This window comes from Cygnus atratus, chromosome 1 (genome assembly GCF_013377495.2).
Source record: "Cygnus atratus isolate AKBS03 ecotype Queensland, Australia chromosome 1, CAtr_DNAZoo_HiC_assembly, whole genome shotgun sequence".
NCBI classification, from domain to species: Eukaryota; Metazoa; Chordata; class Aves; order Anseriformes; family Anatidae; genus Cygnus; species Cygnus atratus.
Genome location: NC_066362.1, coordinates 52,627,725 through 52,647,001, shown reverse-complemented (window position 1 = coordinate 52,647,001; position 19,277 = coordinate 52,627,725). Strand labels below are relative to the sequence as shown.

Sequence of the window (19,277 nt, the reverse complement as noted above, 5' to 3'; positions counted from 1 at the left end):
GCTTCATCATACCTCTCACAGTACCAGCAATTGACCTCTTTTAAGTACTTCACCCCTTAATAGTTTGGTTGAAAAGTATCTTGGTGTTGGTTCGCAGGAGATTGCTCACTGCCTCGTTTCTTCACATTAGCTTAATGGACAATAATGAGTCACCATGCCAATTTCAATCCCATGACATGAAGTAAGTTTTGTCATCCATATTCTGGTTCACTATTTTTCATAGCTCTCTTTTTATTTGAATTACTAGGGATTTGATTTTGCATTACTGAGGATAGTAATTGCTCTACCTTTAACTCTGTCTCTGGGTCAGATCCTAACAATACAATTCATGTTTTTAAAAGGGCTATACTTAGATATCCTTTTAAATACTCTTTAAAAAGGTATTTAAAACGAGCGCAGAAAAAATAACAGCAAAAATATATATATTCTTCATATTTAATGTATAGGGAAACAAGGTAGAAGACATTCCATTCAAGGTGTTCTATTATTTTTCTCAAACATGCTTCTGGGGAAACTTTTTGTTGAAGTATTTGCGGTTTTTATGATTGGTTAAATATTCTTATATGTGTTTGTGCCTTTCTATTCCGGTGATATCATTGCAACACTATTTGCTAGTATCATTGAGTAGTCATTATTTATGTAGCTAGACAGTGCTGTTTGCTGCAAAATGTTTAATTTGTTCTCTCTATTTGTTTTCTAATAGATTTTCATTCCCATTTCTATCTAGTGTATTCCATAGAGAATGAATATAAAAAACTTCCCCAGAAATTAACGTAGGGCATGACAAGCTCTCTTCTTCAAATTAGTCTTTGTGCAGAACCGATTCTATAAGAAACTAACCAGATCTAATGAAAAAGAAAAGCAAATGAAATTGATATTAAAATGTTAATTTTCCCAGTGTTACTTCTCTGAGATCTCAGTATTATTCATCAGGTCTTACAGAAGCTGTTCATTTCGTTTTTTCTGTGAGTGTTTTTTTTTTCCCAATGTATTATTCTTCAAATGTCCAAGCATGAATCTCCAGAACTGTGGTGGTTTTACTCAGGTGGGCAGCTGAGTTCCACCACAGCTGCTCTCTCACTCCCCCTCCTCGAAGAGGAAGGGGGAGAAAATACGACACAAAGGGCTCAAGGTTTGAGATAAGGGTGGGGAGATCACTCAACAATTATCATGACGGGCAAAACAGAGTCAGCATAGGGAGACAGTAAGATTTATTGCCTATTACTAACAAGCTAGAGAAGCGAGAAACAAAGGAAAGAAACCAAAAACGCCTTCCCCCAATCGACCCTCTTCGACCTCCTTCCCCTGAGCGGCGCCAGGGAACGGGGGAATGGGGGTTGTGGTCAGTCTATGGCACTTTGTTTCTGCTGCTTCTTCTTGGTCACTCTCGTCCCCTGTGCTGTGGGGTCCCTCCCATGGGATGCAGTCCTTGGTGAACTGATCCGGTGTGGGCTTCCCATAGGCAGCAGCTCTTCAAGAACTGTACCAGTTATGGGTCTGTACCAAGGGGTCCATCCCTCAGGAGCAAACTGCTCCAACCTGGGTCCCCCATGGGCAGCAGCTCCTGCCAGGTCACCTGCTCCTGTGTGGTCTCCTCTCCACAGGCTACAGGTCCGGCCCGGAATCTGCTCCGGTGGGGGTCCTCCACAGGCCGCAGCCTCCATCAGTCAAGAACTAACCTGGGTAGTTACGCAGGAGGCAAGGTTGAGTTAGATGACAAAGGAGGCATGTAGATGTGCTCTAGACTACTTGTTTTAACTAGGAGTATGAGAGGAAAATATACCTGAAATATACTGAAAATATACTTGAAACGCAAACCTTTCATCAGTGGGGTTGACCTACTGTTTGCTAGTATTCTTTCTTGAATTACCTTTCAGCTGCTGCAAGCACTGACTTTAAATCTCAAAAGTAAGTTTTGTTTGGAAGGCTTTTTTGGAAGGCTTTCTGAGACTGATGGTCATTGCACATCACCTTTTGTTTCTCCAGTTCTTCATGGTTCCCATTGTTTGAAATGTGATGTTACTGTAGCATAGAATAAACAGAGATTGCATCCAGATCATAGGAGATGTTTGTTAACGTTATATTGAGTTTTTCACAAAAACATGTTCTGAGTCACTAAACAATTACCTCTGTTTTTTCCTTTCTCACTGAATCAATAGATCTGAAAATATGTGCACCCAAACCAGATTTTAATGTTTCTTTTTAAAGGACAAAAGTAACTTCTTGTATGACCTTAAATGAACCTTCCTTGATAATTTGAAGTGCCTTCTGAGCTGATGAGTAGGTTCTGCATTTCAGGTGGAGTTTTAATTGGCTGTTTCTCTGTGCTTAAACATTACTCAAAGAATTACAATTTGTAATATATTTTCTTTGTTATGAACATAATTTCAAGATAACTTTGCTGCTTGTTCTTTTCCTATACTTTAAAGGTACAAATAAACAAAACACCTAAATTTTTGACTTGGCAAATAAGAAAATAAACAAACAAACAAAAACAACACAAGATTCTGATGGTTTTCCACTGCAGAAACCGACTTCTTTCATCCTATGGGCTTCCAGCAGATGGATTTCTATTACATCTGGATAGATTGTTCTATCAAAACTGGAGTCAACTTGCTGATTATTCCATATACAGAAATTGGTTATTGATGACTTCCTCCTACTGGATTAATAAAGTTGATTAGTCATTGCCAGAGTCTTAATTTGGCAATAAATTACATTTTTACTCATGAAATCCATTTCCATTTGCATTAGTCAGTTAAAAAGTATATGCCTGTTTACATTCTTACAGTATTTATTTTTCTTCCACTGAATATTAATCAGGCTCTTAGGTTTCAATATTCCTTTATTGCCATCTTATTAGTATAAGAAACATGTGAAATATGCCATACTCATTTTTGGTAGTCGGTTTGGAAGTAGGATTGCAGTGTGTGCTGTATGCGTCATTTGGTACTTTGCCTCCTCTTCCCTGAGCAAGCCCATACATACTGTAAAGCAATGATCTTGGAGGTCTTTTCCAAACTTTATGATTCTATGATTCCTTTAGAAGAAAAAAATGCGCATGCACCATCTGTCCAAGTGATCAGGCCTTCAGTAACTTGCCAACACATTGTACAGGGTGAATATTTCAGAAGCATTGCCAGATCAGATTTCCTTCGTATGTTATAGGAGATACAAAGGATACTGCTGGTCTCAGCTGTGAGTGCTCATCTTCAGGTGTACTCATGACTCGAGAGGGCACTCTGGCTACGTAGCAGTTTCAGGCTTTGCCTTACCAGTGGGACTTGGGCAAAGCTTCCTTCCTAGGAGGAAGGGGGCTCTGCTGGCCTACTCATGAAGTTGCTCAAGTGTAGGTGCTAAACCATGCCTGAGCCCTGATGCTCTTCTCTGAGACTGTAAGGCTTCCCTACAGCCCATACAGCAGAGGTGAATTTTCCCTTAGGTCCCTTTCACCTTACATGAATCGCTGTTCAAAAAACGGTTGCAAAGGCAAAGCCAAGTCCTATCATGTTGTGTGTGTTATTTGGGTTTTGTGGCATGTTGGTAATGAGTTTTTAAAAATCTCAAGCATGTTTTTCATCTCATTATGTATGCTGTTAGCTTTTTGCAGCACCTTACTTGGATTATTTACTTTACTCTTTTTTCCTTCACTTCTTTTTTATATTTCGTGTGTCATCAAGGAACTATAACATTAACATGCCAACTTCAGAGTCAGTATTGCTGCTAACATTCTCACTTGGTGAGTTCGAAATGTGGCCATTATCTGGTGTAAATTGCTGACATCAATGCCACCATTTTTACCAATGAGAAAGCTTGAATTATTATTATTTTTATAGTAAATAGAAACCAATATTTACATTGTTTGATGTTGTACTAAAACACTCAACACAAAGTATCTGTCTTTTTTGTGTGATTAATATTTATTTTTCCATGCAATATGTATACATATATCTGGAGGTAGAAGGATGTTTATGGAAAAGATGAGAACGGCAGCAGAGAGAATATAGAAATAGAAAAAATAGATTTTACATTCTACTGGACACGTTAGAAATAATTGACTCTCCCAGACAATTTTTCATTAGTCTTTGCATTTTTTTTTTGAAATTTTGCAGGAGTATTTATATACGATAGTTTTAAGAAATGTACTACAAGAAGAGAGAATGTCTTAAGGACAGAGATCACCCATAAAATGATAGATAGATCAAGAGTACAACTTATTAATGTATATGATTGAGTGGTTTTGTTTAGTATTGTTTTTAAAAAAATGGCATGGATTTGCACGTGCTTGTAATCACTGGGCAAAAAGATATGTTTGTAAAAGATGGATTTTAGAAATGTGTGAAATGTGAAAAAGATGCTAATGTGACAGGGGGAACAAAACGTGAGGATCATCTTAACATTTTTGCTGAAGTGAAGCAAATCTTAGGACAAAGTAGGATTGCAGGAAGCTCTGGTACTTAATGCAGAAATGATTGGAGTATGGATAGGTTAATGGAGACAATACTTTATCTTCCCCACAAGTTAGACATTTACTCTACTCTTAATGACAGGAAAAAGCCATAGAGCCAACCTCCATAGCAGGTTTTTCCAGTGCATCCCTATATTTAGCAGAGGAAAGCATCTCCTGATGAGTAACCTGAATCTTCCTTTCTTGAACTGAAGCTTATTATTCTTATCCTTTGGACATGGATATAGAAAACAGATTATTCATTTCCTGTTTGCAGTATTCATTTCTGTACTAGCAGGCAGCTGTCATGTCTAAACAGCTTATGTTCTTCATTCTTTCCTCATGGGGCATGTTTTTCTAGATCACGAACCCGTCTTATTCTCCTCCTCTGACCTCTCTCTATTTCCTCCATTTATTTCTAATAGCTCTGTGCTGGATCCAGACAGTTTTAGGAATTACTAGTATTGAGAAGACTGGAAGGATTACTGCACGTGTCTAGAAGGGTAGGCTTTCATTTGCAGTCCCAGTATAGCATTTGCCTTTTTAGCAGTGGCTTAAAAGAGCTGCTTGTGATCTTATGTAATCCCAGATGCATGTCAGAAGAGCCTATCACTTGTTCCACAACTTACATTTGTGCAGTTTTTTGCAGTCAGAGTTGCACCTGCCTTTTGTATAGGATTCTTTTAGTGAACATTTCTCTGTTTTTCTCAGAATTTCAGTTCTGCCTTCCAACAACATACTTGTATGTGCGGTGAGCATTCAGCATTTTGGCTAGTGCATAAAGTGCAGCACCCTCCATTCACTGCAAAACCTCTTTAACAATGCGTGTTAAACAAAGCTATGTCTGTTGGACCACATATCTACCTGTGTGCTGGTAACAGCAGGGTTGGGCAGTGTTCCTCAGAAGTTTGGCAGTTCGAGTAATGACTCAGTCCCAGTGGGTTTCCAGCCTCCTGTGTTTAAGTTCTCGCTGCCATAGATGGATGGATTAACCCCAAGCAGATATCTGTAGCTTCCCGATTGTCAGACTGCATTTGGCTGTGCAGACGGATCCTCAGAGAGAGCCTTCTCTTCTGCACTGATCATGCTCACAGATTTATCAAGCTAATCTAGTCCCTTCTGCTCTTGTATTACCTCTGGTCGTTCGTGCAGTTGTTGCTGTTAACACAATTTATTGTTTCCCTGGTAGTCCTTAGAACTGTTTGTTCAGCTGAGAGACTGGAGGTTGGTTTTTTTTTTTTTTTTTTTTTTTAATTTAAAGACCCACTTTAAAGATTATAGAGGAAGATGGTAAATTTTAAATACCACTATTTATAACTCAATTTTAATTTTAGTAATGTGAGTAAACACCAATAATCACTGCTTGAATTGTGCTGCTTGCTAATTGCAAGAAAAATATACACGCGAAATCTTTGGCTTTTTTATGTATGCCCTGACTTCCTTGTTGTGGAAGAGCTGTGGGTTCATAACACCAAGTAAATGTCATTGAATTGGCGACAGTATTGGACAAGCTACAGACGGAGCTCCAGCTCGGAGGAAGGCCAGACCTGGGGACCCACTGTTGCTGTATGACCGGTGTAAATGAGCTGACCCCGTATAGTGGCTCACAGGACGGGAACAAACAGGGCAGGTGGAGAGGGAGCTGGAAAGCCGCTTCCAGCTCAGTGCGAAGCCCCAGAGCGGGCTGTGGCAAAGAGCTTTGCCCCTGCCCTGGCTGGTTTTGGAGCTTAACATGAGCTCAGGTCGGCAGAGCTGTGATCCAGGAGCCTCTGCCTGCCTCGGAAACAAGATACTGTCAGTCCCGTCTAGTGTCTTGGCAGCCTCCCGCTTCTTCGGGAAGCCCCAGCTCCTAAGCCAACATATTTTCAAGGAGCACTAAGCTGGAAAAGAAGCTCTCATGTGAGTAATGCCTGGTGACTTACCCACGTTCTTTTCTGCATTTCCCGACTTCTAAAAATAACAACCTGTGTGTGCTTAGCTGTGGTGATTTTGATATCTGGCCCGTCTGACCGCATGCCGTAGTTAATGCTGCTGTGTGAGATGGACAAGGTGAGGTTAAAAGAACAGCATCTTTGAAAATGCTTTGGATACTGCTTAGGTGATGACGGAGCTTTGGCAGGGCTGCCCAATCAAGCAATCTGCTGCAGTGCCATATTTAAGAGCAGTATAATGGAGTGAGGAATTAGGATTTAATGTAAGGGAAACGTACAATGTGGGTGGGTCATGCAGATGGATTTTGGTAGGGAGATGAAAAAGGCTTTTGCAGTCACAAACACTAAAATTGCAGTGGTGGTGCTCGACTGTTAGCAGGCAGGAGAGATGTTAAATGGGATCTAAATCAGTGCTCATTTTTTCCCCAGAAGAAAATGGCTACTTATGAAAGGTTAGAGGATTTATGGGGGTGTCAAAACATAAGGCAGATGGGCTGGATTAGGACTCATGAGTACAGTAATCCAAAGCCTTGCTGCCAAGCATTACCGAGGATCTCTTCCTGCTGCTGGGCCACACTAGAAGTCTGCAGTCAGAGGAGCACGGGCTGTCAGGAGATGCAGGGGACAAGTTGCTGGTGTAAGTGCTGACGGGAGCAGAGATCGTTTTGAAAGGACTTTGTGCAGACAAAGGCCTACTAAGGAACTGATTATATTATTTAATAAATTGCTGTAAGCAGTTGTTGATGTTTTTTCCCCACTTATTTTTTCTTTCTATACAAAGCCTGTAGGAAAGTAAAGCTAAAATGTGAGCTAAGTCCAATTATACCTGACTATGCTAGGGCGGTCAGGTGAAAGCTGTGCAAAAGGCATGAGGTTACGTTTTGAGAGAGGAAAAATGAGTCTGTCATTCTCCTTCTGAGCCAGCTTTATCTGTGTGATTAAAAAAAAAAAAAAGCATCATACTTTAAGTTTTTATGACAGAAGTTTAAGTGTTTGGTGTTAGGGAGGATTTTAGTTGTGGTTTTAGACTAAATCCAGAGGATCTTCTCTGAAACTAAAAAATTTACACTGGTACCTCAGTGTTGCACAAGTTACTGGTAGCTGTAGTTAACGTGTAGTTAGTTTTAAAAAGATGTAAAGCTTTTGGCTTTTGAGAAGACCCATGGATCAAAAAGCCTCAGTGGAGGGATGCAAACCACTCGTCTCTAAGGCAACGAGAGGATACCTGCACTCCACTCCTCTAGTCTGTTAATTAAGCTCAGGAATCTGCCAGAGCTCCTTCTCTAGTTATCTGGTGTTCTGCAGCATGATAAATAGACATGTTGCTGTGGAAAATCACCTACCTGGATACCTCTGAGCTCCACAAGTGCACGCTTAGATATTTCATTTGACACTGGTGTAAAGTCTTAATGAAAAGAAAAGTGTTCTTAAAGCATGAAACACAATACTGCATATAGAAATATGGTGTTCTTTATAGATCCAAAAAGTCGGAGGGTCCAGACCTTACAGATCTTAAATTTAAGCTTAAAGGGAAGGCTGTAAATAATTACTGTAGCAGTGAGGATGGATTAGCTTTGAGGTGTGGATTGTTTGCGTTCTAGGGCTAGGAGCAAGAGGCAAACTTTTCATTGTTACTGTTTTATGATGTATGAAGATCTGAAAGTTTTTAGCAGGTTTCTCTGTTAACCACGAGGAATGGCATATCTGCTGCAGTATGGCTTTGTCGAAGAACTTTGTAATTTGAACTTTCTTTACCATTTAGTTGAAAAGTGCAATTGTTAGAACTTTAGGGAAGGGAGATTTCCCTCTCGTTGTTAAGTATTAACAAAATAACAAAGCAGTCTAAGTAAGCAATCCTGAAAGCTCACTTCCTGTCTGTTAATCAAGTTTCACTTGCATAGTATTTGGGATGTCTTAATTTTTCTAGTGCTGTGTAGTTTTCCAGCAAAGACTTGCTCTGAATTCCTAATTGAACAAGCAAACAAATAAAAAGGAACCCCGATCTTTCACTTCCCAGCTTTTTTCTTTTTTCTTTTTTTCTTACCCTTTCTAAGCAGCCTCCTCCTGTAGTCCTCTTCAGAGATTATAGAAGGGTATATAAAAAGAGAGAAAAAGAAAAGGGGGTGTCACATTTAACATATGAAAGTTGTTCATCTGTGTGTTTGAAGAAAACAACTTTGAAAATAGTAAAGCTGCTGGTGGTGGTGGTGGTGGGAATTTAATGTACCAAAATATGATGGGAATGGAAGGGAAAGTTGAATCAGGACCATAAGTTTTTGCTACGATGACACACGTGCAAAATGTATGAACATGGATAATCTTCTTATTCTGAATACAAATTTAGGTGGGAGTTTTGGTGATAACTAGTTTATGCAGCTTTATAATGTTAGAAGCATTTGAACAATTCTGGCAGCTAGGGGTAGAACAGTGTCTGAGATAGGTTGCAAAGTATTATCCAGCTTACATATAGAAGCAGGTTGTTTCAGTAGGCTTTCCAGGGAATATATTAATCATAAAGTGTAGATCTGGATTTCGATTGGTTTATAACCAAAAAAATACCGATTTTCCAGTATATAGAAATATACAAAAATAATAAAATAATATGGCAAATGAAACGTGGACTCAGACTTTGCTTTATGTATAAAAAGTGCAGCATTTTTATGTGCATTTCATGCAAATATACATAAATCATTCTCATTATGAATTTGTTCACTTGTTCTCTACGAATGCCTCCTTTGCATTCTTCCATATCTCCTCAAAGTTGAATGAGTTAATCTAACTGACACTAAATACTTTAAAATTCACGAGGGGAAGCTCTACAGAAATGTGAAGAGGAATAATTTTTTTCTTGAACTAAGTAGGTAAGTTATGATTAGACCACATCCAGTAACATCAGGTTACTGGAACATTGGTTACATGACAATAGAAAACTGTTAACAATTGACCCGAAATAGAGCAACACAATCTGTATTTCATGATATCAAGAGAAGAGTCCCCCCACAAAAGAGAAAAATGAACTGCTTGAAAGAAATAAGATAAAACATTCCAGTCTGAAGTCCTGCTTCTGAGTAAATGAAGAAACAGTGAATAACTATCCCAGGAATGCATAGTGTGAGATGGAAAAAAAACAGACCTAATAAAATGAAAAATGATTGACATATACTTCTTTGTAATAATGGGGGGAAATAATATCAAAGTGCTTACACTGTGTCTGGAGCTATTTGGCAAATAGTTTTTCTATTCTTAAAGAAGGCATCTGAGGAATGGAAATACAAAAATTACATGTTACTTTAGCTTTCACAGATACTTCTGCAAAAAGAGAGTAATCCAAAACAGCTTTCATTTAGGGTGCCCATGTAATTGAGAGCAGAATTTAAGCTCATCAATCCTAGTAATAGGTGAGAAAGCCTTGCTTCCTGATTCTCGTTCAGGCAGAAGTGGTATGTTTCTGCAAGTGTATGAATAAGTATGTGTTTTCTAATGGGGAGGGGGAGAGCCTGACAAGCAGCTCCAGCTGGCAAATACTGAGTTATTCCGTAAATAAGTGGTGGTTCTTAGGGTTGCTAGTATGATGACATGAGTAGGCGGAGACATCTGAATGCTTCACATATTGTTATTTAGATGGGTATAAAGATGTGAAAGGTTTTAAAGCAGTGGTTTAATATGGTGTGCTTCATGAAAAAAACAACAACAACAACAAAACATATTTGGCTGTGAGACGCAGAAATGAAATGGAGCTTTATGTAACAGACACATCTGAAGGCTCCAGATGATCATTGTAATTAATTGGAAAGGAAGATCTAAACATGGAATCTGTGTCTGTTTTCCTGTCTTGCCTTCTTGGAAAGTGTATCTGTTTGTTAGACGTAATACCTAAGATAGTACTTTAGAAAAGATGTTCATTAGGGAGAATTAATCTGGAACATTCTTTAAATTTCAAATCAAGTTGAGGCAAACTGTTGTTTTAGCCATAACCAGAAGCAAAGAAAGGATTTGGGAGGTTATTTGGAAACCATTGTAAGGTTCCATAAATTACTCTAAAATAAAGAATTTTCAGAGCATTATTCAGTTACTTTGGGGAAGTCTTAAGCAAGGACTGGCAGCCCTACGATCTCAAGGCTTGATTCTGATACAGCCTTGATACAGTTCAAATGGAAGAGCTTGTTCTTTTAGTTTATGGTCAACAGCATACATCAACATTTTGTGAGCCAAACATCAGACTTACAATACCTGAGTTTCATTACAAGGAAAAAAAAACCAAACCACCAACAGTTGTATGAGATATTTCTTGATTTCTTTTGTTTATGATTTAAAATGAATTATGATTTAAATACCTGGTATAGCTGGTGTCAATTTATACTCATGATTCTTTATTTTCTTTATTTCAGAGGAAGAATTTAAGCCTTTTCTTCAGCATTGGATTATTGACCTCCTGGGGGACTGCACTGCTGGGTGTCCGCTTATACTGGATGGGCAACAAGCCCCCAAGTTTCTCCAACTCTGACAATCCAGCAGCTGACTCGGACAGTTTTCTCACACGAACGCTCACCTTCCTTTACCTGCCGACCAAGAATCTCTGGCTGTTGCTTTGCCCAGATACCCTCAGCTTTGACTGGTCCATGGATGCTGTGCCTCTTCTGAAAGCAGTCAGTGACTGGAGGAATCTACACACTGTGGCCTTCTATGCTGGACTCCTCCTCCTCGCCTACTTTAGCTTGAAGGGCTCTGGCAACGAGAGAGAATGCAATGGGAAAAGTGTAATGAATGGCAAGCAGAATGCTAATGGGCATAGCTGTCACTCAGAGGTGGAATATAAGACACTGGAGGGGAAGTCAAGCTTCGCATCAAAGGAAGAGAATGGCATAAAAAGGCATGAAATTCAGAAACTGCAGCTTCCTTCAACCGAGAACATTGTCATTCTGTCTCTGTCTTTGTTAATAGTGCCCTTCGTTCCTGCCACAAACCTATTTTTCTATGTTGGCTTTGTAATAGCAGAGCGTGTGCTGTATGTTCCTAGTATGGGCTTCTGCCTGCTGGTTACAGTAGGTGTCAGGGCCCTTTATGTCAAAGCCCAAAAGCGCTTTCTGAAGAACTTGGTCTTTTGTTCCACTGCTGCATTAATTGTTTTCTATGGACTCAAGACTGTTGTCAGGAATGGGGACTGGCAGAATGAGGAGATGCTGTATAGGTCAGGGATAAAAGTAAACCCTGCTAAAGGTAATTTTTGCTCTTCATGGTGAATGTTTCATTTCTTCCTGTCTGTCTTTGCCTTTGAATTGTCTGATTTCATTAACTGTTTCTGAAGAAGATGCTTCAGGAAATGTCTGTCTAAAGCAGTATATGCTTCAGTAAAAATGAGAAAAAGGATGAATGTGTCTTGATTAGGTGTCACAGGTTTGGCATTAACGCGCAGAAAGTGAGACCCAAAGGTAAGAGGACACTTACTTTTTCATTGATCTTAGTTCTTTATTTTGGAATTAAAGATGGAATATGATTATTACAGGCTCCACCCTGGTAATTTTCCATTTGGAGTCTGGTATCCATCGCCCTAATGGAGTTTTTTTCTAACGTTCACTGAATGTTCTGTTTGCTATGAACAGAAGATATAAAAAGTAGCCAGGGAGAGCATTAAGGAGTTGCTATTTTTTTTTTAATTTTATCTGACGCAAATAACGTCAATGCTACATAATAAAAACGAGGAAATGAGGTCATACTGTTCAGCCTAGGAAATGACTGTGGTTCCTCCTGCATCCAAGCCCTGTAAAGAATTATTGTCAAGTACGTGTACCTTCATGTTAATATATAAATGTCAGCCATTGGTAACATTGCCCAGCTACTTCTTTCCAAGGTTGTATCTATGCTGTAATGAAATGTGACTGCAGCTAGTGTAAACACATCCAAACTGGCAATAAACTGGTTAGTGTAGGGATCGGTAGCAATGTTTGGCTGTGGCTCTGTGGTTTCAGCATACACAGCAGATCCAGCTGGGATCCTGAGCTGCCTTGGCTGTACTGCTCTTGGCACATGAGCAAGTTTACATGAGAACAGTCAAAATACCACCTGTGAGTGCCATGTAGGCATTGACTAAGCCTTCGTTATTCACAATTCATCAGAAGTGAGAAGGGATCACTGATTGCTTTGCCTGTCTATGAAAGAAAAATTTGACAGCGCTTGAGCATATCACACTTGGGTTTTTCCAGTTCTCTGCTCAAAAGCCCATTATATGATTGCAAAGTCATCTGCCGACAGAGCTGTGCTTTTTGGTTAGACAGTTACATCGTGGCATGGTCTAAAAGCTGTGATGATAAGAGGCAAATGCAGATGTTACTGTGAGCTGATAGGGAGCGTAAAAGTGGATTTGGCAGATGAGATGCCTTGCAAAGCAGCATTTTTATAGTAGCTTGTCAATCATCAGTCTGACTTTGTAACTCTTCTTTTTGTGCTTTATTGCCCTAGGTAAAAATGTAGTTAAAACTATTAAATTTGTTGCTGCAGTAAGTGACTTTTTATTGAGTGTGAACAAGCATGTCCAATTTATGTTACTTTTTTTTTTCTAAAACTTAGTCTAGTGCATGAGGGCAAGACATGAGAAGGAACTGAACAGCAAGACAACACACCACACTGATATGATGCAGTGAATGAGACTTACCAGTTTAGTGGCAATGTAAAGCTTGCATTAAAAAGTTGGCATTCCTTGGAAAGAAAAGAGTGTGTATTAAAAGATTAGAGTTAGCGTATGTTCCTTTTTTGTTCTTGTTGGGGATACCCAGATATCCCAGACTGCATTAGTAATTGTCTGCTTGCTTTGAGCCAATTTTTGTGATAAAAATATAAATTCTAGTGTTTTTTTTAGGATTGGCTGCAGTGTTGTCTGGAAATCAGACCGTTGTATATTGCACTCCCAGGAGACAAGGCGAGCTATTTTCATCATACACATCTCAGTATGTGCAGACTAATGTATATATGATTGTCTGGTTTCCTGCCATACAAGCAGACATTAAATTTCTTGTAATATATGCAAAAGCAAAGACAGCATGTCAGTGTGGTGGTACAGACATGACTGAGCTGACTGTAAATCCCCTTAAAATATCCTGTTAAACTTCTGCTGAATATTTACTAGCCCACACACATTGTAACAAAGCTGGGTATCAGAAACTCCCAGCTAAAGCAACCTGTCACCCAACTCTATTCATTATTGTGAATACTTCCTAGATTATCCCTGGCTGTGACTATGCTAATTGTATTTTCTATTTCTCATACAATCAGGCAAGCCTGACTGGACTAGACTGGCTGCCAATCTAGCCAAAGCATTAAGAGATCAACAATTCACACTACTCTTCAGTAACTAAATGAGGTTGACATAGAAAAAACTATTTTTGTTTGCCTCCTTTTTTTAATTTTTTGAATGCTAGTGATAAATAGGCTATTCAAACAGAAAGACAATGGACTGTTCAGTCAAATGGTATAGTGGAGAAGTGTTTTCCTTCCTTTTAGGCTCCTAAGAAGGGGTTGCCACTCCTTATTTCTCTATTTTGCTCATCTCGCAGCCATTTTTCCTCATGAGTATTTTCTCATTTCTGATCATTTTGAGCTTTGGGGTCCTTCTCCCTGCAGTCTCTGCTGCTCCTCCCTTCTGTCAGGAGCTTCTGGACAAAAGCTTCTTCTATCACAGGCTGAAGTGAAGAGAGGGACCCCGTCAAGAACTCCCCGCTAGGAACCGATAAAGAAGTAGGACTCTGGGAAGAGCAGTTTTGTTGAAGCAGGGAGCTGAGCATTTTGTTCCAGATCCATCTGTGTGCTGGCCTGACTGGATGCCGCCATGCGACGGCCTTGAGCTGATGTGCCAGGCTAATATGTGTCAGGCTAATACATGCCAGGCTAATAAGGTTGCACGAGGGGCAAGCCGCTAGCACAGGTGCATCCGTGTGCTGGTGCCAGCAGACGGCTTTGGAAATGGAGTTATCTCGTGTGGTGCTGGTTTATAATCAGGTCTTCTGCGTTGCAGTGTGTGTAAGAATCTAATCTCCTCTGCTGCTGTGGGACAGTCAGACAAACGTTCTTAGTGGCCTCTCATCCTCGGTGAAGAAATTGTCGTTAAGTGCTTTGCCAGCGCTGTTGTTCTGGCCCCCTGGCTGGGACCCTGCAGGCCGCGCAGGCCTGGAGCAGTGTTCTGCCCCAAGTGAGACCTCCAGCCCCTGCAGGCAGCCACGGCCTTTCTCCAGGATACATTTTTCCAGGCTGCTTTTGTCAATCACTGGCAGTGTGGAAAAAATGCTCAAAAGCAGGATGTGTTGCTCATTTCATCTGTCAAAGGAAAAAAAAAAAAAAAAAAGCACAACAACCCAACCTCCACAACCAAATAAGCAAAAATACTCCATGTGAGAATCAGGTGGGCAGGCCCTGGTGAGGCCGCCCCAAGGCCATGCATGTCCCCAGGCCAGTGCTCAGCAGGCACCTGAGGGGGTTGGGAGGAGGATTGGGGGTTCCACGGATGCATCTCTTACCAGGCTTGTTCATCTGCTGCTCTGGTGGTTATGGCTAGTATCTCAAACATCTTTAAAGTGATCTGAGCCTTGCCTCCTTACGATTTGTCAGCACTTGGGGGGAAAATAGGCAGGATTGATTAATGCAGTTTATAGATCCTGAAGTGGCTGTATGCATGTTTTGACACCAGGGAGGGAAAGGCGCAAGTGTTTCTCTGTGCTACCTTCAACTTAATGAGCAGCCGAACTGATGTAAAGCAGTTAATGTTATTTGAGTGTTCTTTTATAATGAAGGAAGCCTCCCAAAATGTAAAAACAAACCACAAAGTTAAAAATGGGTGGTAGCTGTCACATCTTTTCCAATTAGACTGTGAGTCATTCTGTGCTGGTAGTTACCTTGTGTTTAATATGAAATTATAATGACATTGCATCTTGTTAGCTAAAGTTTTCTCTTTAGCACCAAAAGTAGGCTTCAAAAAGCATCATCTTTTACTTCGAGGCCATGTTGTACCTTGGAGTCCACATCATAATGATCTTTGATGTTCAGATATGTTTGCTGTACTGTTAAAGGCACTGATTAAAGAAATGGAAAATAACAGAGAGGCTTAGGCTGTTAGAGTGCTGCAGAGATATCCATTGCTTAATCATATTTACTGATGAAATTTTAGTCAATTTTAGTCTTCTGTTTTTTACCATGAAATTTGTAAGTGAACTTTGAAGATCTTTCCTGAAACTAGTTGACCTGCTGCACCAAATGGTGTAGTGTTCCTCAGCGGATACTTAAGTTCAACCGTGTATTCAAGTCTTACTAAATTCATATATGTGACTATTGTTTTTGCAATGGGATATGTAACAAGAAAGAGATTCTCCCAGAAGCAGTATTATGACATTATTGTGGTGCCTACACCTGGTCTGATAAGCCCTGTATTTGTGTCACTGACTGAAGATGGCATTACAGCTTTTGCGTTCAGAACTAGCTTTTCATGTTGCTCAGATGTTTGTCCTTGTTCCATCACATACTAGTATTAATGAAACATCTTGGGCAGGTTAGTGGGACTTGAATATGTGCTATAGTCCTTTCCTGAATCAGTTTTTCTGTTATGATAAAAAGACTGGGCCTCCTGATTATAGTCATTCTGCAGAAAACAAACAAACAAACAAAACAAACAAACAAAAAAACCCAACACCCTTAATATCTGTTGCATGAAAACGAAGTTGAAGTGAGTGGGTTAAGTTTGTTAAAATAAACTTTACTGATGGAGTCAAATTGCATAGATTTTCCTGATACGTGATTAACATGAAGACTTAAAAACAAAGAATCCCTCCTGGCAAAGTCATTCAGGACACTTTTGCTTTTAAACATCTATCATCATGTTGTTCTCAGCAGGCAGCAGTTAAGACCAAGACATGGTGTTGACAAAGAAGAGTACATATGTTGTTCCATACAAATATAGAGCCACATACGTTCTATCTTTCCATTTTTTCCTCTACTTCAGTTCTTCTCAGTATGAATTTTTCAATTGTGCTTAAAGTTTTCAGAAGATATTCTAATCATGAAATACTCTTCTTGACCACAGTGCTCCTTACCTGTCCTTTTGACAAGGTTGTGAGATCTTTCTGCCTCATCCTACTATATTTGCATGTGTAGAAGATTTGTTGAACTTGCTTTGCTTTTTATTTATTTATTTATTGCATTTTTGGCATAGCATTCAGCCTTGGTCAGTTTTAGTTGGAACTAAAACTTGGAACTTCATGGGTGATTACCTTCTTGTTTGTTTCGTTTCTTATCATCAATTTAGCATAGGATTGGTAAGGACTGCCTCTGTACATGCATGTGACTGTCGACATGAGTCTGAATTCAGCCATTGTGAAGCTTCTCAGTTGAAAAAAAAATGTACAGAGTAGCTATATACTCATTTGAGTAGTCATAAGAAGTACTAATTGCATTTTTATTTCATGTAGAGTTTACATTCCATTTTATGTTATTAGTTTGGAGTTTAGTTTGCTGTAATGCCATCGGCTAAATAAAATTCAGGAATTTTTAATTTTTTAAAGGCAAATTTAGCTTATTGCATCTCATCTATGCAGCAGTATGCTTGTTTTTTCATCTGAATGGCAAAAAAAAAGCTTTGTATTTAATATGTTTTAAAATAGAAAATTTCATTTTTTTTTATCCATGTTGAATCATTTGAAGGGTTACGTTCCTCTTTAGTTTGCTGTTACTAATGCAGCAATCAAGTGTATTTAATTTAGAAATTGTTTTAAGTGCAAATATAGCAAAAACAAAACAAAAACTCATGAGCTAATTTTGTCCCCAGTTTAAAATTTTTGGACAAAGTACCCAAATTTTGCTCACCCAAGAATTGTTCCTGTGATATGAAATAAATAAATAAAAATCCATGCCTGTAAGCATAGAGCTTGTGTGCTCTGGTTCTGTGCACTTGGTTGGAAGGAAATACTAGAAGCTGTTTCCATCTGATTTGACAGCTTGCTGCTGTTATCCTTATCCGCTCTTAAAAAATGATTCTTTGCTAACAGAGTAGCTGTCAGTAAGCAGTCCCATCTTCCTCCTTCAACAGACAATGAAAATAGCAACTAATAGTGCAATGAGGAAAGTAGTTATAACATCTTGTAGTAAACTAGGTGAAGAAGGAATATTTCCTTCAAGTAAAAAGGGTGCATTAAACCCATATTTTCCATGATTATAACTATCTTTATATCTTTAATATCATGATTATTAATATCTTTATAGGAGATGAAAGGAGAAGAAATGCTTTGAGGTATGGCCTTCTTTGAATGTGTTTATTGTTAAGAGCACCTTCCCCAGGACGTCATGGTATTTAATCTTTTGACAAAATGTTACATGGATATTTTCCCTCACTTCTATTATTATTTTCAGCCTTTCTCAGAAACTCAGCTTTGGCTATTTATTTATTTATTTATTTATTTTAAAGAAGAAATTACTGTAAAAGAAGTATAACTTCTCTCATGTGTTTCCAGACATCAGTAATAACCCATGCACTGGCTCCTGTACTACATGGAAACACACACAATAATTAAATTGTCTTTCGTAAGTAAAAAAAATAAATAAATAAAATCAAAGGCAATAGTAATACATTTTAAAATATCATTAGCAATATATAAATTTCTATGTCTATATAGTTCTGTTATTGTTGTATATACATTATGTGGGATATACCATGGTCAATTTGGTGTTTTTTTTTCCCTGACAAAATGTCAGAATTTCAAGGGTAAATGTTGTACAGGATGCTTCAGACTTCTCAAAATAAATAGAAAATACTATTTCTGTCTGCCAGTCTTAACAGCTTTAAAAGAGAAATCTCAGACTAGTAAGTGAATTTCATGGAATTGTTTGAAAGTTAAGTAAAAATAGTAGTCTCTGAAAATGGTGCAGGGCTCTGTAAATGGGTGGTACTGCTGCCCTGAACAATGAGAAAGTGTAGAAGGAATGGCTATTAGTAAGTTGTTTGGGAAACAGCCATAGTTATCTGGAGCATTTGAGCATCCCGCAGGCAGCCCAGCCTCAGCAAAACAGTCTGGTTATGCTAAATATGTTGGAGAGCTGAAGGAAAGTGGTTTACACTTCAGTTCAAAGTCTGAATTTATTCTCCAGTGACAGTATTCTCTCTTTCAGTTCTTCAGCAGTGCTGTAATTTCCTTTGAAACCCAAGTCACTGTGGGATATCTGCTTCTCCTTCAGCAGGATACCAGAAAGCTCAATATTCTTCCTTTGTGTCTGTAGAGGACTGGAAACAAGCATAGTATATATATGTTTTTTTTTCCTTCAGCATAGTCCAACAGCACCTCCGATCTGTGAATCCTAAATAGCAGAGGGATAAGAAGAGAATCTGTTATTAACTACTAGCTAGACCTTTTTTTTTTTTTTTTTTCCTTTGCATATACTAAGAATTTAAAGAAATAAACAATTCTGAGACATGGACTCTTGTTACCCTGTTTTGAGACATGGAATCATCAGACTGTTACTTCTTCCCCCGCCTTCCCAGAGGTGCTCTGCAAAATCATTCAACAAACTCATCTGTGCTAAAAACTGCAATGCAAATAAACCCACCCCTGGTCAAGGAGGGATTAGCTTTGGCAAGATGTTTTTTTGTGTGTGTGTTTTTTTGTTTGTCTGGTTGGTTTTGTTTTGTTGGTAGAATATTATGTGGATTGGATTAAGTTCAGTCTTTTTTTGGACAAAAACTAATAGACTTCTTTCCAGTTTGGTTAAGGGTCGGGACTTCCATATTCATGTGCTATGGACCTAGCTTGATTATTTTGGATGGAAAGAATTAGAGGAAAGTGAGATTATCCAGGTTGTTTCTCAGGCTGAGCATGTTTGCTTAAATGCATTAGATACTCACCCAGTTGTTCCATTATTTTACCTTCTTTCCA

At 38.9% G+C, this 19,277-nt stretch overlaps 1 protein-coding gene across 5 annotated transcripts in view; it reads left to right on the top strand.

Moving 5' to 3' along the window:
- The window catches only part of TMTC2 (transmembrane O-mannosyltransferase targeting cadherins 2), a 251,985-nt gene that overhangs the window by 136,971 nt on the left and 95,737 nt on the right, over positions 1 to 19,277 (top strand). For 4 of the 5 annotated variants that reach the window (XM_035551768.2, XM_035551770.1, XM_035551771.2 and 1 more), the window contains exon 3: positions 10,767 to 11,595. In XM_035551768.2, the coding sequence (XP_035407661.1) occupies positions 10,767 to 11,595 (829 nt within the window). Of the gene's footprint in view, positions 1 to 97; positions 182 to 10,766; positions 11,596 to 19,277 lie in introns of all 5 variants that reach the window. The other variant, XM_035551772.2, reaches the window with a different exon arrangement.